This window comes from Prinia subflava, chromosome 8, assembly GCF_021018805.1.
Source record: "Prinia subflava isolate CZ2003 ecotype Zambia chromosome 8, Cam_Psub_1.2, whole genome shotgun sequence".
Lineage (NCBI taxonomy): Eukaryota > Metazoa > Chordata > Aves > Passeriformes > Cisticolidae > Prinia > Prinia subflava.
In genome coordinates, this window is record NC_086254.1 from 15756643 (window position 1) to 15774645 (window position 18003).

At 58.5% G+C, this 18003-nt stretch overlaps 1 protein-coding gene across 2 annotated transcripts; it reads left to right on the plus strand.

Moving 5' to 3' along the window:
- The first annotated feature begins 130 nt into the window (after window positions 1-130).
- On the plus strand, window positions 131-17350 carry COMP (cartilage oligomeric matrix protein). Of its 2 annotated transcripts, XM_063403430.1 has the most exons (20): window positions 131-453; window positions 3275-3355; window positions 3654-3739; window positions 6319-6370; window positions 6758-6930; window positions 8817-8954; window positions 10201-10278; window positions 10683-10850; window positions 11895-11999; window positions 12115-12222; window positions 13059-13218; window positions 13600-13718; window positions 14050-14102; window positions 14416-14609; window positions 15367-15545; window positions 15704-15752; window positions 15936-16132; window positions 16238-16410; window positions 16560-16699; window positions 16836-17350. In XM_063403430.1, the coding sequence occupies exons 1-20, from the start codon at window positions 384-386 to the stop codon at window positions 16880-16882; spliced, it is 2370 nt and encodes a 789-aa protein (XP_063259500.1). In that variant the 5' UTR covers window positions 131-383; the 3' UTR covers window positions 16883-17350. The 2 variants fall into 2 exon arrangements, with proteins under 2 accessions (XP_063259500.1, XP_063259499.1); XM_063403429.1 differs by lacking the exon at window positions 3275-3355 and having other exon boundaries at window positions 133-453; window positions 16836-17349.
- The last annotated feature ends 653 nt before the right edge of the window (window positions 17351-18003 follow it).

Genomic DNA, 18003 nt, shown 5'->3' on the forward strand with positions numbered 1-18003 from the left:
ACAGGGACAGGGACAGCGACAGCGACAGCGACAGCGACAGCCCGACAGGGACAGGGACAGCGACAGCCCGGCAGGGACAGGGACAGGGACAGGAACAACCCGGCAGGGACAGGGACAGGAAAAGCCCGGCAGGGACAGGGACAGCCCGGCAGGGACAGGGACAGGAACAGCCCGGCAGGGACAGGGACAGGGACAGCGACAGCCCGGCAGGGACAGGGACAGGAAAAGCCCGGCAGGGACAGGGACAGGGACAGCGACAGCCCGGCAGGGACAGGGACAGGAAAAGCCCGGCAGGGACAGGGACAGGGACAGGGACAGGGACAGGGACAGGGACAGGGACAGGGACAGGGACAGGGACAGCCCGGCCCCGGCCCCGGCCCGAGATGAGCCCGGCCCTGCTTCTGCTCCTGCTCCTCTCCTGTCCCCTCTCCTGGTGTCAGCAGAGAAGGATCGGTGAGGGCTCTCATTCCGGTTTAATCCGGATTTAATTCGGATTTAATGCTGGTTTAATGCTGGTTTACCTCTGATTTAGTGCTGGTTTACCTCTGATTTAATGCGGATTTAATGCTGATTTTATGCTCATTTAACTCTGATTTAATGCTGATTTAACTCTGATTTAACTCTGGTTTAATGCTAATTTAATGCTTATTTAATTCTCATTTAACTCGGATTTAACTCGGATTTAACTCGGATTAACTCTGATTTAGTGCTGATTTACCTCTGATTTAATGCTGGTTTTATGCTCATTTAACTCTGATTTAATGCTGGTTTACCTCTGATTTAATTCTGATTTAATGCTGATTTTATGCTCATTTAACTGATTCAATGCTGATTTAACTCTGATTTAATGCTAATTTAATTCTCATTTAACTCGGATTTAACTTGGATTTAATTCTGATTTAATTCTGATTTAACTCTGATTTAACTCTGATTTAACTCTATTCAATGCTGATTTAATTCAGATTTAATTCTGATTTAACTCTGATTTAGCTCTGATTTAATTCAGATTTAACTCTGATTTAATTCTGATTTAACTCTGATTCAATTCTGATTCAATTCTGATTTAATGCTGATTTAACCCTGATTTAACTCTGATTTAACTCTATTCAATGCTGATTTAATTCAGATTTAAAGCTGATTTAACTCGGATTTAACTCTGATTTAGCTCTGATTTAACTCTGATTTAATTCAGATTTAACTCTGATTTAACTCTGGTTTAACTCTGATTCAATTCTGATTTTTGAGGGTTTTTTTGGGCTGCTCTGAGCATGAGAGGGGAAGTTTCAGCTGCAGCCTGAAAATTCTGAGGGGGTTTTGTAGGAAAAGGCTTCACTGGATTTTCTTTTTTCCCAATTTTCCTCCTGAGGGGTGAAGCTTTTTTTAAGGAAAATATTTTTGTGAAGAGCTTCCAGAGACACTTTGCATTAATCTGAATTTTCCATCTGATTTAAATGAAAAAAAAACCCCAAAAATCCCAGCACATCCTTGGAATTTCTGCTCAGGGACCTCTAAAAATGAACAAATCCCACTCCAGGTTTTGGGGAATTCTCACCTCCAGGAGGATTTGTGGGAATCCAATTTATTCCCAATCCCAAATTCCCTGGAGAATTTCCAAATATTCACCAAATCTTATTTTTTAATTCTTTTTTGGGAAGATCCACGAGGTTCCCGGACTCGTTGTGGAAATGAGGAATATTTTGTTAAATCAAATAAATTTTGGGAATTTCTCCCAATAATTAGGGATAAATTTAAATAAATTTAAATTTAAATAAATTTAGGGAAATTCTCCCTGCTCAGAGCCCAAATTCCAGCTGGAATTTCCACCCTGGACACACAGAGGGATTTTTGTGGGATTTATTCCTGGTTTTCTCTTTGCTGTAGGTGAGGTGTGGGCTCTGTCAGGGGATTGACAAATCTGGGGGAAAATCGAGAAATTATGGGGGAAAAAAATAGAGAAATTAGAGGGGGAATGGAAAAATTAGAGGGGAAAAAAGGAAATTATGGGAAAAATAGAGAAAATATGGGAAAAATGTGAGAAATTATAGGGGGAAAATGGAGAAATTATAGGGGGAAATAGAGAAATTAGAGGGAAAAAATGAGAAATTAGAGGGAAAAAATAGAGAAATTATAGGAATAAAATGAGAAATTATAGGAAAAATTGAGAAATTAGGGAGAAAAATTGAGAAAACAGGTTGTACATCCTCATGGCCAACGAGGAATTTGATGCTGGGATTTTGGGAGAATTCCTGAATTAAACTCCATGTCCAGTTAACTTCTCACTACTGAATTATCCCTGAAAATCCCCAAATTCCAGAACCATCCCTGCCTCCTTGGGCACATCCCAGATTTTCCCCCCATCCCAAAGGGACCCTGTGATCCCCAAATCCCAAATTATGGGGAATAACCGGGATCCCTTCCCTGGCTGGGTTTGGGAGCTGCTCCCGACCCTCCAGAATTCCTGATTTTCCTCTGGAGCTCATCCCGACCCTCCATAAATCCTGATTTTCCCCTGGAGCTCATCCCGACCCTCCAGAATTCCTGATTTTCCCCTGGAGCTCATCCCGACCCTCCAGAATTCCTGATTTTCCTCTGGAGCTGCTCCTGACCCTCCAGAATTCCTGAATTTCCCCTGGAGCTCATCCCGACCCTCCAGAATTCCTGATTTTCCCCTGGAGCTCATCCCGACCCCCCAGCATTCCTGATTTTCCCCTGGAGCTCATCCCGACCCCCCAGCATTCCTGATTTTCCTCTGGAGCTCATCCCGACCTTCCAGAATTCCTGATTTTCCCCTGGAGCTCATCCGGACCCTCCATAAATCCTGATTTTCCCCTGGAACTCATCCTGATCCTCCAGAATTCCTGATTTTTCATTTGGAGCTTCTCCCGACCTTCCATAAATCCTGATTTTCCTCTGGAGCTGCTCCTGACCTTCTAGAATTCCCTGGATTCGTGATTTTCCCCTGGAGCTGCTCCTGACCCCCCAGCATTCCCAAATTTCCTCTGGAGCTCCTCCTGACCCTCCAGAATTCCTGATTTTCCCCTGGAGCTGCTCCTGACCCCCCAGCATTCCCAAATTTCCTCTGGAGCTCCTCCTGACCCTCCAGAATTCCTGATTTTCCCCTGGAGCTGCTCCTGACCCCCCAGCATTCCCAAATTTCCTCTGGAGCTCCTCCTGACCCTCCAGAATTCCTGATTTTCCCCTGGAGCTCCTCCTGACCCCCCAGAATTCCCGATTTTCCCCTGGATGAGCCCCCCGTGTCCTTTGTATCCCAAAGATCCCAGCCGGCCCCTCCAAAGCGCCGCCGCCCGCAGAGATCCGGCCTTCAGCAGGAACCCCGGGAATTCCCTGGGAGCAGGTGAGAGCAGGCAGGAGCTGCCGGGCCCTGTCCCAGCCCTGGGCACGGAGCTTTTCCCAGCAAATCCCGGATTTGCTGCTTTTGGCACCAAATCCCTTCCCAAATGGATTCAGGGGCTGTGCCAGGGGAGATCCCGCTGGGCCAGCCCGGAGCTGCTCCCTGCATCCCCCAAATCCCAGCCAAAACCTCCTGGGGCTGAGGCTGAACACCGAATATTCCATTGTTCAGTCACTGGGATGATAAACCTGGGATCCTCTGGCATTTTCCCAATAATTTTGGCTTTTTTTGGTTTTTTTAGGAGGAGAGGTCGGGCCAGAAATGCTGCAAGAAATGAGGGAAACCAACAGGGTGCTGCTGGAAGTTCGGGATTTGCTGAAGCAGCAGGTGGGTGAAAAAATCCTAATTCCTGTTTTCCTGAGGTCTGGGAATTCCCTGCTATTCTGGAATTGGGGAGCTGCTTCCTGGGCCTAATTCCTGATTCCCTGAGCTCTGGGAATTCCCTGCTCCCTCTGGAACTGGGGAGCTGCTTCCTGGGCCTAAATCCTGATTTCCTGAGCTCTGGGAATTCCCTGCTATTCTGGAAGTGGGGAGCTCTTCCTGGGCCTAATTCCTGATTCCCTGAGCTCTGGGAATTCCCTGCTCCCTCTGGAATTGGGGAGCTGCTTCCTGGGCCCAATTCCTGATTTCCTGAGGTCTGGGAATTCCCTGCTCCCTCTGGAATTGGGGAGCTCTTCCTGGGCCTAATTCCTGATTTCCTGAGCTCTGGGAATTCCCTGCTATTCTGGAATTGGGGAGCTGCTTCCTGGGCCTAATTCCTGATTTCCTGAGCTCTGGGAATTCCCTGCTGTTCTGGAATTGGGGAGCTCTTCCTGGGCCTAAATCCTGATTTCCTGAGCTCTGGGAATTCCCTGCTGTTCTGGAATTGGGGAGCTCTTCCTGGGCCTAAATCCTGATTTCCTGAGCTCTGGGAATTCCCTGCTCCCTCTAGAATTGAGGAGTTGCTTCCTGGGCCTAATTCCTGATTTCCTGAGCTCTGGGAATTCCCTGCTGTTCTGGAATTGGGGAGCTCTTCCTGGGCCTAAATCCTGATTTCCTGAGCTCTGGGAATTCCCTGCTCCCTCTGGAATTGGGGAGCTCTTCCTGGGCCTAAATCCTGATTTCCTGAGCTCTGGGAATTCCCCGCTTCCTGTGTGGAGAGAGCAGCAGATTATTGCTACAGGACAGAAGGCAGAGGTGGTTTGTAACTGGGAGGTGAAATTGGGGAAAACCCCTTCAAGTTGGGATAAAATTCCAGTTGAAAAAAACCCCTTCAAGTTGGGAAAAACTTCAAGGTAAAAAAAACCCCTTCAAGTTGGGACAAATTTCCAGTTGAAAAAAACCCTTCAAGCTGGGAAAAACCTTCAGGGTAAAAAAACCCCTTTCAAACTGAAAAAAAAAACGAGGTGGAAAAATCCCTTCAAGCTGGGAAAAAACTCAACTTGAGGGACTCAAGTTGAAAAATCAGAGTTGGCATCACAGGAAGTTCCTTTGAATTCCCAAATTCCCCAGCAAAGCTGGAGGGTGAGCCCTGAAAACAGGGATGTGGCAGGGTGGGTTTAACTGGGAAAACAAATCCACTTTTTCCTTGGGTTTGTGGGCTCAGGAGATCAGAGGAGAGGCCAAATTTGGGAGCTGGAGGAGCCCTTGCAACCCTTTTTTTGTGGTCCTGGGAGGGAGCTCCCATGGAACTCTGCATTCCCTCTGATGTTGTTTGAATCCTAAAATCCCTCCTGGCTCCAGCAGGGGTTTTTTTCGGGAATTTGGAATACTCTTTCCTTGTTTTAAGCAGGATTTGAAGCAGAGGGGACAGAAAGGTTCCATTCTGCTGCTGCTCCAGGTGGGAGCTGAGGGATTCCAGAGGCAGGGAGAGGCCGGAGTGCTGCTCCTCTCACATTCCAGCCCTGCATAAAAACCCAGTGTTTTTTGGGAATCAGGGCAGCCAGGGCTCCTGGCAGCCTCCAGCGCTCATTCCAGTGCTCCCTTCCAGCAGATTTTCCTGGTTGTTCTTTGCCCTTCTTGCCAATTGTTATTTATTTTATTTAACTTTATTTTATTTTTTTCTTTATTTTAATTTTTTCTTTATTTTATTTTTACTCATTTAATTTAATTTAATTTTATAATTTAATTTCTTTAGATTTTTTTTTTTAAATCCATGTTTTTCTCAGCAACACCACCCCGAAGTCCTTCCTAGTGGAAAAATGAGGTGGTAATTCCTTCATGGGGGCAACTGTGGGAACTGCCCAGGGAATGAATCCAAAGGATGAACCCCCCAAATTCCAGGGAATGAATCCCAAGGATGAACCCCCCAAATTCCAGAGAATAAATCCCAAGGATGAACTCCCCTGATTCCAGAGAAAGAATCCCAAGGATGAACTCCCTGAGTTCCCAGGGAGTGAATCCCAAGGATGAACCCCCCAGATTCCAGGGAATCCCAAGGATGAACCCCCCCAGATTCCAGGGAATCCCAAGGATGAACCCCCCAAATTCCAGGGAATTCCCTGATTTTGGGGCCAGTGCTGCTGGCTGGGAGCTGAGCAGGCCCAGCCGTGGTGTTCTGCTGGCCCGGGGACCCCCGGATCCAGATCCCTGCCCCAGCTCAGATCCCTCGGATCCAAATCCCGGCTCAGATCCCTCGGATCCAAATCCCGGCTCAGATCCCTCAGATCCAAATCCCTGCCCGGCTCAGATCCCTCAGATCCAAATCCCTGCCTGGCTCAGATCCCTCAGATCCCAATCCCAGCCTGGCTCAGATCCCTCGGATCCAAATCCCAGCCCCGGCTCAGATTCCTCAGATCCAAATCCCGGCCTGGCTCAGATCCCTCAGATCCAAATCCCAGCCTGGCTCAGATCCCTCAGATCCCAATCCCAGCCTGGCTCAGATCCCTCAGATCCAGTCCCTCAGCCCGGCCGCTGTTCCCTTGCAGATCAAGGAGATCACATTCCTGAAGAACACGGTCATGGAGTGCGACGCCTGCGGTGAGTGCCCTGCTGTCCCCTCAGGGCGTGCTGGGGCTCTGGGACACCCCACGGTGACTCTGGGACACCCAGTGGTGGCCCCGGGACACCCCAGAGCTGAGCTGGTGGCTCTGGGACACCTTGTGGTGGCACTGGGATAATCCAGGTTGTTCTGGTGGCTTTGGGACACCCCGTGGTGGCTTTGGGACACCCCGCGGTGGCTCTGGGACACTCCAGACCTGAGCTGATGGCTTTGGGACACCCCGCGGTGGCTTTGGGACACCCCGCGGTGGCTCTGGGACACCCCAGGTTGTTCTGGTGGCCCTGGGACACCCCAGGTTGTCCTGGTGGCCCTGGGACACCCCTTGGTGGCCCTGGCGCCCTGTCGTGACCCTCCCCGCCCCGCAGGGATGCGGCCGGAGGTGACGGGCCCGGTGATCACCATGACCCAGTTCAACCGCTGCGTGCCCAGCCCCTGCTTCCCGGGCGTGCCGTGCACCGAGAGCGGCGGCGCCTTCCGCTGCGGGCCCTGCCCCGCCGGCTACACCGGCAACGGCACCCACTGCACCGACATCAACGAGGTAACCCCCCGGGACGGCCCGGGCCCACCCGGGACAGCCCGGACCCCCATTGGGACAGCCCGGAGCCCTCCCGGGACAGCCCGGACACACCCCCGGGACAGCCCGGACCCACCCCCGGGACAGCCCGGACACACCCGGGACAGCCCGGACCCTGCCCGGGACAGCCCGGACACACCCCGGGACAGCCCGGACCCACCCGGGACAGCCCGGAGCCCTCCCGGGACAGCCCGGACCCACCCGGGACAGCCCGGACCCCCATTGGGACAGCCCGGAGCCCTCCCGGGACAGCCCGGACCCTGCCCCGGGACAGCCTGAACCCACTCAGGACAGCCCGGACACACCCGGGACAGCCCGGACCCCTCCCGGGACAGCCCGGACCCACCCCCGGGACAGCCCGGACCCCTCCCGGGACAGCCCGGACCCACCCGGGACAGCCCGGAGCCCGCCCGGGACAGCCCGGACCCCTCCTGGGACAGCCCGGACCCACCCCCGGGACAGCCCGGAGCCCTCCCGGGACAGCCCGGACCCACCCGGGACAGCCCGGACCCACCCCCGGGACAGCCCAGACCCACCCGGGACAGCCCGGACCCCACCTGGGACAGCCCAGACCCACCCCCGGGACAGCCCGGACACACCCGGGACAGCCCGGACCCCTCCCGGGACAGCCCGGACCCACCCGGGACAGCCCGGACCCCTCCCGGGACAGCCCGGACCCACCCCGGGACAGCCCGGACCCTGCCCCGGGACAGCCCGGAAACCCCCCCGGGACAGCCCGGACCCACCCGGGACAGCCCGGACCCACCCGGGACAGCCCGGACACACCCCGGGACAGCCCGGACCCACCCGGGACAGCCCGGACCCCTGCCCCGCCGGGACCCCCTTGTGCTTGGCAGGGAGAGCCCCGCAGCCCGCGGGAGATGGGCATCCCTGCCCGGCAGAGGACGGAATTCCTGCTGGAATTCTGTGCCCGGCTCTGCCCTGGTCCAGTCGGGATTTCTCCCGGCAGAATAAATCCCGAGGGTTTGTGCCACACGGGGAGAGGAGTTCGGAGCACCGGAGGCGCCTCCTGTGCTGAGGAGCTGCTAGAAATGAGATTTATTAGGTGTGGGATGGGATCAAACGCTTCCCAAATAATCCTTGAGACAGCAAATCTTAACCACGGGGCTTTGTTTCTGCCCCTAAATCAAACCTTGCTGGGCAGATACTGTGTATTTCTTTTAGGAAATTTTCTCTTTTTTTAGGAAATATGGCATTCCACCAATTTTAAGCTCTGTGTGTGTGCAAAGCTCTGCTCATCCATGGATTTTTTTGTCAGGCTCCTGAGTCCTGTGCTTCCCAAACCACGTCCCTAAGCTTGATTATCCCACTCGTGCAGAACCTCAATTGCATTTCAATTTAAAAACCTGCTGGAGGCCTCCATGGGAGGTTTTGGGATTGTGGGTCCAAAACATGGGATCCACTGTACTCCTGAGCACAAAAACCCGGGGAAAATAATGAAGTGTTGGAGGAAGCAAAGCATTCGGAGCAATTTTGGAAAGGGAGAGGTGAACAAAACTGGCGTTGTGTTTCAAGGCCGGGGTGAGGAATTGTGCAGCTCCCTGGGCTCTGAGGATTCCAGGAGGGAAAAGCAGAGGCGGGGGCAGCTCCCTGGGCTCTGAGGATTCCAGGAGGGAAAAGCAGAGGCGGGGGCAGCTCCCTGCCCGGGCTGAGCAGAACCAGAGCTGAAATCAGCGCCTTTGTTCTATTGCAACCCAGGGGGACGCCCGAGCTGGGGGAGGAACTTCTGTGCCATTTTATCTTCCTTTAAAACTAAACCCCCCGAGCTGGCCATGCCCCGGGGCTGGCGCTGCCCCTGGCACAGCCTGGCACGGTCTCTCTTGTTGCAGTGCAATGCCAACCCCTGCTTCCCCAAAGTCCAGTGCATCAACACCAACCCCGGCTTCCGCTGCGACCCCTGCCCGCCCGGCTTCACCGGGCCGCCGCTGGAGGGGGTGGGCATGGCCTTCGCCAGGGCCAACAAGCAGGTGAGGAGGGCTCCGCGTCCCTGGGGAGCCGGGGATCCCCTCCGTGTCCCTGGGGAGCCGGGGATCCCCTCTGTGTCCCTCGGGAGCCGGGAATTCCCTCCGCGTCCCTGGGGAGCCGGGGATCCCCTCTGTGTCCCTCGGGAGCCGGGGATCCCCTCTGTGTCCCTGGGGAGCCGGGGATCCCCTCTGTGTCCCTGGGGAGCCGGGGATCCCCTCTGTGTCCCTCGGGAGCCGGGGATCCCCTCTGTGTCCCTCGGGAGCCGGGGATCCCCGCTGTGTCCCTGGGGAGCCGGGGATCCCCTCTGTGTCCCTCGGGAGCCGGGGATTCCCTCGGGGATTCCCTCCCCTCTGCGTCCCTGGGGAGCCGGGAATTCCCTCCGGGGATCCCCCTCCCCTCCGTGTCCCTCGGGAGCCGGGGATCCCCTCCTGGCTGAGAGGGCTGCAGGAGGGAAGGGCGGGGTGGTGATTGCTGAAGGGGGAAGGGAGGGTGGGAAAGGGCTGGGAGGGAGTTCCCGTCCCTGGAAGTGTCCCAGGCCAGTTTGGGATAGTGGAAGGTGCCCTTGGAAGTGGGAATGGGGTGATTAAAGGTCCCTCCCAACCCGAGCAGTTTTGGGATTCCGTGATCCCGTGTGTTGGTGGGGATGCAGGGACAGGAGAGCGCCCAGGGTGTCCTGGCAGCTGCGCCCCAGAGCCAGAGTGGGGCTGGGCAGAGCAGGGAGCACCTCTGGGGCTGTGGGGGCAGCCCAGGGATGGGAACGGGAATGGGAATGGGAATGGGAACGGGAGTGGGAATGGGAGTGGGAATGGGAATGGGAGTGGGAATGGGAATAGAAGTGGGAGTGGGAGTGGGAATGGGAGTGGGAATGGGAATAGAAGTGGGAGTGGGAGTGGGAATGGGAGTGGGAATGGGAATTCCTCCTGCTGGGACACAGAAGAGCTCACACCGCTGCTGCCATCCCCTCCCGGCTTCTCTGACAGCTCCAGGCAGAGGAAAAATCCCAACAGCCTGGGCTGATTGGGGTTTTTAGGGATAATTGTCACCCACGTGACATTGGGAATTGGGGGCTGGCCATGGGATTGACTCTGGAGAGAGGTCTGGAGTCCTGCTGGGATCTGCCTCCAGCTTGTCAGCAGGAAAGCTGACTAGTCCCGGGCTAGTGCGGTGTGCCAGGGCTCTGCCCCTGGCCCTGCCCGAACCCCGGGCAGGTGCAGTGCAGGTGAGGGCGTGTCCCGTTCCCCCGGCCAGGTGTGCACCGACATCAACGAGTGCGAGACCGGGGCTGCCACGAACTGCGTCCCCAACTCCATCTGCATCAACACCCGGGTAAATCCAGGGCTGGGGAGGGGATCCGAGGGCTGGGGAGGGGATCCAAGGGCTGGGGAGGGGATCCGAGGGCTGGAGCCCCTCTGGAGCCAGGCTGGGACACCTGGGGGTGCTCACCTGGAGAGGAGAAGGCTCCAGGGAGAGCTCAGAGCCCCTGCCAGGGCCTGAAGGGCTCCAGGAGAGCTGGGGAGGGACTGGGGACAAGGGACAGAGGGACAGGACACAGGGAATGGCTTCCACTGCCAGAGGGGAGACTGGGAAGGAATTCCTGGCCGGGCTGGAATTCCCAGAGAAGATCCCTGGCAGTGTCCCAGACCCTGGGATGGCGGGGGGTGTCCCGAGGAAGGGCTGCAGCCGAGATTTGCCGGGATTTGCCTTCGAGTCCGTGCCCGTTTTCCCCGCAGGGCTCCTACAAATGCGGGGCCTGCAAGCCGGGCTTTGTGGGCGACCAGATCAGCGGCTGCCGGAGCCAGACGGCGCCGGGGACACGGCGCTGCCCCAACGGCGAGATCAGCCCGTGCCACGAGAAAGCCGAGTGCATCGTGGAGAGGGACGGCTCCCTGTCCTGCCAGGTGCGGGCACCGGGGCGGGCACCCTGCCGGGATTGGGGTCTGATCCCACCGCTCTGGGAGGTTTGGGTCTGGCCTGACCCTGCCGGGATTTGGGTCCGGTCCCACCCTCCCGAGACTGCTTGGGGTCTGCTCTGACCCTCCTGCGATTTGGATTTAATCCCAATTTCCCCGCGGCTGGGGTCGGTCCCGCCCTCCCGAGATTGGGGTCGGGTCCCACGCTCCGGTCCGACCCCGCCCCGGGGTTTGGGTCTGGTCCAGCAGTCGGGGTCTGCTCTGATTCCCCCGCGATCGGGGTCTGCTCCCGCCCTCCTGCCCCGGGGTCTGCTGCGATCCCAAACTCCCCGGGACCGGGTCGGGCTGCCCGCCCCCCGTTCCTCTCTCTCCCCGTTCCCGCTCTCTCCCCGTTCCCGTTCCCTCTCTCTCCCCGTTCCCGCTCTCTCCCCGTTCCCGTTCCCGTTCTCTCCCCGTTCCCGCTCTCTCCCCGTTCCCGTTCCCGTTCCCGCTCTCTCCCCGTTCCCGTTCCCGCTCTCTCCCCGTTCCCGCTCTCTCCCCGTTCCCGTTCCCGTTCTCTCCCCGTTCCCGCTCTCTCCCCGTTCCCGTTCCCTCTCTCTCCCCGTTCCCGCTCTCTCCCCGTTCCCGTTCCCGTTCCCGTTCCCGCTCTCTCCCCGTTCCCGTTCCCGTTCTCTCCCCGTTCCCGTTCCCGTTCTCTCCCCGCTCCCTCACCCCGCGCTCCTCTCCGGGTCTGCCACTGCCCTCTCCTGGAGAGCGCCCTTCCCGAGCCCTCCCTGCTCGTCCGTGTCCCCTCAGCTCCTCTGCGCCGTTCCCGCTGTTTGGGGCTTTTGTTTTTTCCGGGCACGGAGTTCCCTGGAGCTGAGCGGGGAGAATCCACTGGGCGACCTCCGAGCCAGCTCCTGCTGCCCCTCCCGGTGTCAGAGCCGGGTCCGAGCGGTTCCAGAGACGCCTCCGGGCGTTTCACAGCCCTGGGTGTGCAGCGTTTCTCTCGTAAACCCTCGGATTTCGGGGGCTGATCCGGTGTTGTTGCAGTGCCTGGTGGGCTGGGCAGGGAACGGCTACGTGTGCGGGAAGGACACGGACATCGACGGCGTCCCCGACGAGAAGCAGCGCTGCTCCGACAAGAAATGCCGCAAGGTGAGGAGGGCACGGCGGCTCCCGCTCCCCGGGAAACCCGGGAATGTCACTCCAGGCTCAGGGTGCTGCTGGGACCCCCAGAGCTGTCCCCATGTCCCCGTGTCTCTCCCGACAGGACAACTGCGTGACCGTGCCCAACTCGGGCCAGGAGGACGCGGACAGGGACGGCATCGGGGACGCCTGCGACGACGACGCCGACGGCGACGGGATCCCCAACGCTGAGGTTCGGCCCCGCTGCCCTCCGGGGCTCCTGCAGGGCAGCGGCGCCTGCAGGGGGAGTGCAGGGTCCCGGGGGGATTCAGGGGTCCCGGGGGGATTCAGGGGTCCCAGGGGGGATTCAGGGGTCCCGGGGGGAGTGCAGGAGTCCCACGGGGGATTCAGGGGTCCCGGGGGGATTCAGGGGTCCCGGGGGGAGTGCAGGAGTCCCACGGGGGATTCAGGGGTCCCGGGGGGAGTGCAGGAGTCCCACGGGGGATTCAGGGGTCCCGGGGGGAGTGCAGGAGTCCCACGGGGGATTCAGGGGTCCCGGGGGTAGTGCAGGGTCCCAGGGGAAATGCAGGGGTCCCGGGGGGAGTGCAGGGGTCCCAGGGGGATTCAGGGGTCCCGGGGGGATTCAGGGGTCCCAGGGGGATTCAGGGGTCCCGGGGGGAATTCTGAGGTCTCAGTGTGAATTCAGGGGTGGCAGTAGGAATTCAGGTGTCCCACTGGGAATTCAGAGATCCTAGTGTGAATTCAGAGGTCTCGGTGGGAATTCAGAGATCCAAATTGGAATTTAGGGGTCCCAGTGTGATTTCAGAGTTCCCAGTAGGAATTTAGGGGTCCCACTGGGAATTCCACGGTCCCAGCGTGGCCTCTGTGGGAGCTCCGAGGATCCCAAAGAGGCTGAGAAGCCTCGGGCCGCTCCCTCCCCCCGAGGCTCCTGTCCCGAGCCTGTCCCGAGCCTGTCCCGAGCCTGTCCCGAGCCTGTCCCGGGCCTGTCCCGAGCCTGTCCCGGGCCTGTCGGGAGCGGGCCCCGCCCGGGGACAGTGCCGGTGTCCCCACCGTGTCCCCTCCCCGCAGGACAACTGCGTGTACACGAGGAACGCGGACCAGCGCAACCAGGACAGGGACAACTTCGGGGACGCGTGCGACAACTGCCGGCAGGTGAAGAACAACGACCAGAGGGACATCGACGGCGACGGCCGCGGCGACGAGTGCGACGACGACATGGACGGCGACGGTGAGAGCGGGCACGGCCCGGTGAGAGCGGGCACGGCCCGGGCCGGCCCCGTGTCCCCCGCGCCGGGGGTGACAAAGCGGGCGGTGCCCGTGTCCCCGAGCCCGGCAGGGCGGAGCCGCTGCTCACAGCCGGGGCTGGGATCGTTGTTATCGTCCACAGTCACAGCCAGCCCCTCCTGACTGCCTGTGCTGCGTCTGAAGGGAGAAAATTGGGAATATTCGAGGTCCCAGCGGCTCCCGGCTGGAGCTGGGAGAGGCAGGGCTGGCCCTGGGGTGGCTTTGGACACCGAGCTGATCCCGGCTGGCACAAAATCCCAGCGAGCACCGCCCCCAAATCCTGACATCGTTGCTTTATCCATGGATTCCCTTCCCTGTTTTCCAGGGATCAAAAACCCCATGGACAACTGCAGGAGGGTGCCCAACCCCGACCAGAGGGACAGCGACGGGGACGGCGTGGGGGACGCCTGTGACAGCTGCCCCACCCTCAGCAACCCTGACCAGGTACAGAGCCCCCAGGGCGGGCATTGCTGTCACCCTGTGTCACCGCCCAGGTGACACTGCCCAGGTGACACTGCCCGGGTGACACTGCCCAGGTGACACTGCCAGCTGCCACCCTCCCCGGGCACAAAAGGGAATTCCCTCTGGAGCAGACACCAGCCAAGGAGGAATTTTGGCACTCTGGGCTCTCCCCTCCTGCCCTGTCCCACTGCTGGAATTGCTGAGAATTCCCCCCAAAATACCCCACAGAAACTCTTCTGCTGTTGGCAGCTCTTGGTTCTCTCTCTTGCCTTTTCTCTGGAAAATTTAAATTATTCTCCATTTATTTTTCTAGAAAGACACTGACCACGATCTGGTGGGGGATGTCTGTGACACCAACCAGGACAGGTGAGCAGCAAAACCTCACAATTCTGTTGATTTGCATGAAATCCTGGGGATGAAAGGACCAAAGGGCCGTGACAGCCTGGCTTGGCCTTACCCTGTTAAAAACGGAGGTGTAGAGGTGGAATTCCCCTCAGACCTCACAACAGTGACCACAGGAGGCGAGGCCCAGCCCCAGAGCTGTCCTCGCCCTCCAGCAGGAGCACTCCCAGCCCATCCTCGGTGTGACAAAAGCACCGGGAAGGCTGAAACCCCCCAGTCCTGCTGCTGCAGCCCCGGGGAGCGCCCGTGGGTGACTGTCCCTGTCCCCTCTCCCCAGCGACGGCGACGGGCACCAGGACTCGCGGGACAACTGCCCCACAGTGCCCAACAGCTCGCAGGTGGACACGGACGGTGACGGCCGCGGCGACGAATGCGACGATGACGATGACGACGACGGCATCCCCGACTTCCGCCCGCCCGGGCCCGATAACTGCAGGCTGGTGCCCAACCCCGGCCAGGAGGACTCGGATGGTGAGGGGGCAGCCCTGGGGGCTCCTGGGGGCAGCCCTGGGGGCTCCTGGGGGCAGCCCTGGGGGCTCCTGGGGGCTCCTGGGGGGCTCCTGGGGGGCTCCTGGGGGCGCTCCCAGCTCTGGAAGCCGCAGGAATTGGGGTTTGCTGGGGACTGACTCGAGCCAGGCCTGTGGCACTTGCAGAGGGCCACAGTGCCAACGTCAGGATTGGGTTTGGGGCCAGGCTTGGGATCAGGCTTAGGGTCAGGCTTGGGATCATGTTTGGGGTCATGTTTGGGGTCAGGTTTGGGGCCAGGCTTGGGATCAGGCTTGGGATCACATTTAGGATCAGGCTTGGGATCAGATTTAGGATGATGTTTGGGATCAGGTTTAGGATCATGTTTAGGATCAGGTTTGAGATCACATTTGGGATCATGTTTGGGGTCAGGTTTGGGGCCAGGCTTGGGATCAGATTTAGGATGATGTTTGGGATCAGGTTTAGGATCATGTTTAGGATCATGTTTGAGATCACATTTGGGATCGTGTTTGGGGTCAGGTTCTCTCTCCCAGAAGTGCCTGGGGTTCGAGGGGGTTCGAGGGGGTTCGAGGGGTTTCTCTGCCAGCAGGAGGAGCCTCCAGGTTTCCCTGCAGCTCCTCGGGGTGTCCCAGTGCCTTGGCAGCCTCAGCTGCCCCTGGCGCTGCCCGAGGCTGAGCAAACCCAGGGCAGGAGCTGCTGCTCCAGGCTCCTTCCTCCTCCTCCTCCTCCTCCTGGTGCCCAGGGGACGGCGTGGGGAACCTGTGTGAGGACGACTTCGACAGGGACATGGTGATCGACAGGATCGACGTCTGCCCCGAGAACGCGCAGGTGACGCTCACAGACTTCAGGGCCTTCCAGACCGTGGTGCTGGACCCCGAGGGGGACGCTCAGATCGACCCCAACTGGATCGTCCTCAACCAGGTGGGGCCAGCTCAGCTGGGAACGGCCCTGCAGGGTTCCCCTGAGGGGCTCCGTGGTTCTGCAGTGCCCAAATCCCGGAGCTGCAGCCCTGGAGCAGCGCAGGAGGGAATTTGGTGTGTCTGGAATTGCACTAAGGAGTCACAATTCCTCTTTCCCAGGGCATGGAGATTGTCCAGACCATGAACAGCGACCCCGGCCTGGCTGTAGGTGAGGAATTTCCCTCTGCGCAATCATCACTCGCTGCAGCTTTCCCCAGCCACTCCTCAGTGACTCCATCCACTGCTCCTGTAGTGCACAGAGCCCCGATTCCCCCTGGCACAATCCTCCTGCCCAGCTGAGCCCTGGCTCAGTTTTGTGCTGAGTCCTGGCTCTGTCCTGCTGCCCTGACAGGGTACACGGCCTTCAACGGCGTCGACTTCGAGGGCACCTTCCACGTCAACACGGCCACGGACGACGACTACGCCGGCTTCATCTTCGGCTACCAGGACAGCTCCAGCTTCTACGTGGTGATGTGGAAGCAGATGGAGCAGACGTACTGGCAGGCAAACCCCTTCCGGGCCGTGGCGGAGCCGGGCATCCAGCTGAAGGTGAAGGGACCCTGCAGAAGGAATTCCTGGGGGAGTTTTGCCCTGGGATGAGCAGCTCTGCTGAGTCCTGTCTGCACGCACTGACCAGGCTCTGCTCTGTCCCAGGCAGTGAAATCCAAAACGGGCCCTGGGGAGTACCTGAGGAATTCCCTGTGGCACACGGGGGACACCACGGACCAGGTGAAGCTGCTCTGGAAGGATCCCCGGAATTCCGGCTGGAAGGACAAGACCTCCTACCGCTGGTTCCTGCAGCACCGGCCCCAGGTCGGCTACATCAGGTGAGCCTCGGGCAGGAAACGCAGCCTCAGGGAGCCCCGGCACGGTGTGGAAGGGAGCTCCTCCCTGGGCAGGGACACTCCCCCCGTCCCAGGCTGCTCCAGCCTCCCTGGATGGAGCATCCCAGGAGCTCCTGCCCTGTTCCCTGCAGGGCTCGGTTCTACGAAGGCCCCGAGGTCGTGGCAGACACCGGGGTTGTCCTGGACACCACCATGAGAGGGGGGCGCCTCGGGGTGTTCTGCTTCTCCCAGGAGAACATCATCTGGTCCAACCTCCGCTACCGCTGCAACGGTGAGTTGGGAAGGAGATCTGGAATTCTCCTCCATTTTCCTGCCCCTGCACAGCCACGGGAACGGGGCAGCAAACAGCACCCAGTCCATCCCTCCCTGCTGCTCCTGCCCTGATCCGTCCTTGCTGTAACCCTCAGACACCATCCCGGAGGACTACGAGACGTTCCGGGTGCAGCAGGACTGATCCCCTGGAGCCCTCAGCCCGTCCTGCCCGCACACCCCGCCCCTGCTCTGGAACCCAGCCCCGAGCGCTGCCGGCACCTCCCAGCGCCCTCCCAGCCTCCAGCTCCCCTCCCCAGCAGCAAATCCCAGAACGGCTCCCGGATCCTGTGGCAGGGCAGAGGTGGGCACGGGGAGCGTGGGCAGCAGCCGGAGCTGCCGGGGGCTCCCCGCAGCAGCCGCGATGGTTTTGGAGGAAGTTTGGCGTGGACGATTCCCAGGAATCTCCTCCCTGCTCGAGGCTCCCGGGCGTGAATTGTTCTTCTCCAGACCTGCTGCAAACCCAGCAGAGCCTGGGAAGGACGCGCGGAACAGCCCCGGCACAAGTTGCTCATTTTAATAAAGGAAAAAGCACTTTAAGGAGAGAATCTTTGTTCTGGAATGTTGGATAATAAACACTTGGAATGTTGGATAATAAATTCTAGATTTCTCCTTAGTCGTGTGTGTGTTCTCTCCACTCTTCTGAAGCTTTTCCCTTGCAGATGTGGAAGGGAGGAACCCTCCAGGGCTGAGCCCAGTGGGACTGAGAGAGGGGAATTTTTTCCATGGGATTCTCTCCCTTTTTCCCAAAGGATTTTCTCCCTTTCTTCCACAGGATTTCCTCCCTTTTTTCCACAGGATTATCTCCCTTTTTTCCCCAGGATTCTCTCCCTTTTTTCCTTGGGACTTTCTCCCTTTTTTCCAAAGGATTCTCCCCCTTTTTTCCTCAGGATTCTCCCCCTTTTTTCCACGGGGTTCTCTCCCTTTTTTTCCCCAGGATTCTCTCCCTTTTTACCAAAGGATTCTCTCCCTTTTTTCCCCGGGGTTCTCTCCCTTTTTTCCCTGGGGTTCTCTCCCTTTTTTCCCCGGGGTTCTCTCCCTTTTCCCCCAGGATTCTCTCCCTTTTTTCCCCGGGGTTCTCTCCCTTTTTTCCCTGGGGTTCTCTCCCTTTTTTCCCCGGGGTTCTCTCCCTTTTCCCCCAGGATTCTCTCCCTTTTTTCCCCGGGGTTCTCTCCCTTTTTTCCTTGGGACTTTCTCCCTTTTTTCCCCGGGGTTCTCTTCCCTTTTTTCCACGCTTTTCCCCTCCCACCCCTCCACCCCTGAAGA

Bases quoted from the DNA above. Each gene is read 5' to 3' on its own strand.
- COMP (XM_063403430.1), top strand. From the start codon at position 384: ATGAGCCCGGCCCTGCTTCTGCTCCTGCTCCTCTCCTGTCCCCTCTCC. The intron at 3,356-3,653 runs GTGAGAGCAGGC...TGGTTTTTTTAG, and splicing joins CGGGAATTCCCTGGGAGCAG to GAGGAGAGGTCGGGCCAGAA. The intron at 10,279-10,682 runs GTAAATCCAGGG...TTTTCCCCGCAG, and splicing joins CCATCTGCATCAACACCCGG to GGCTCCTACAAATGCGGGGC.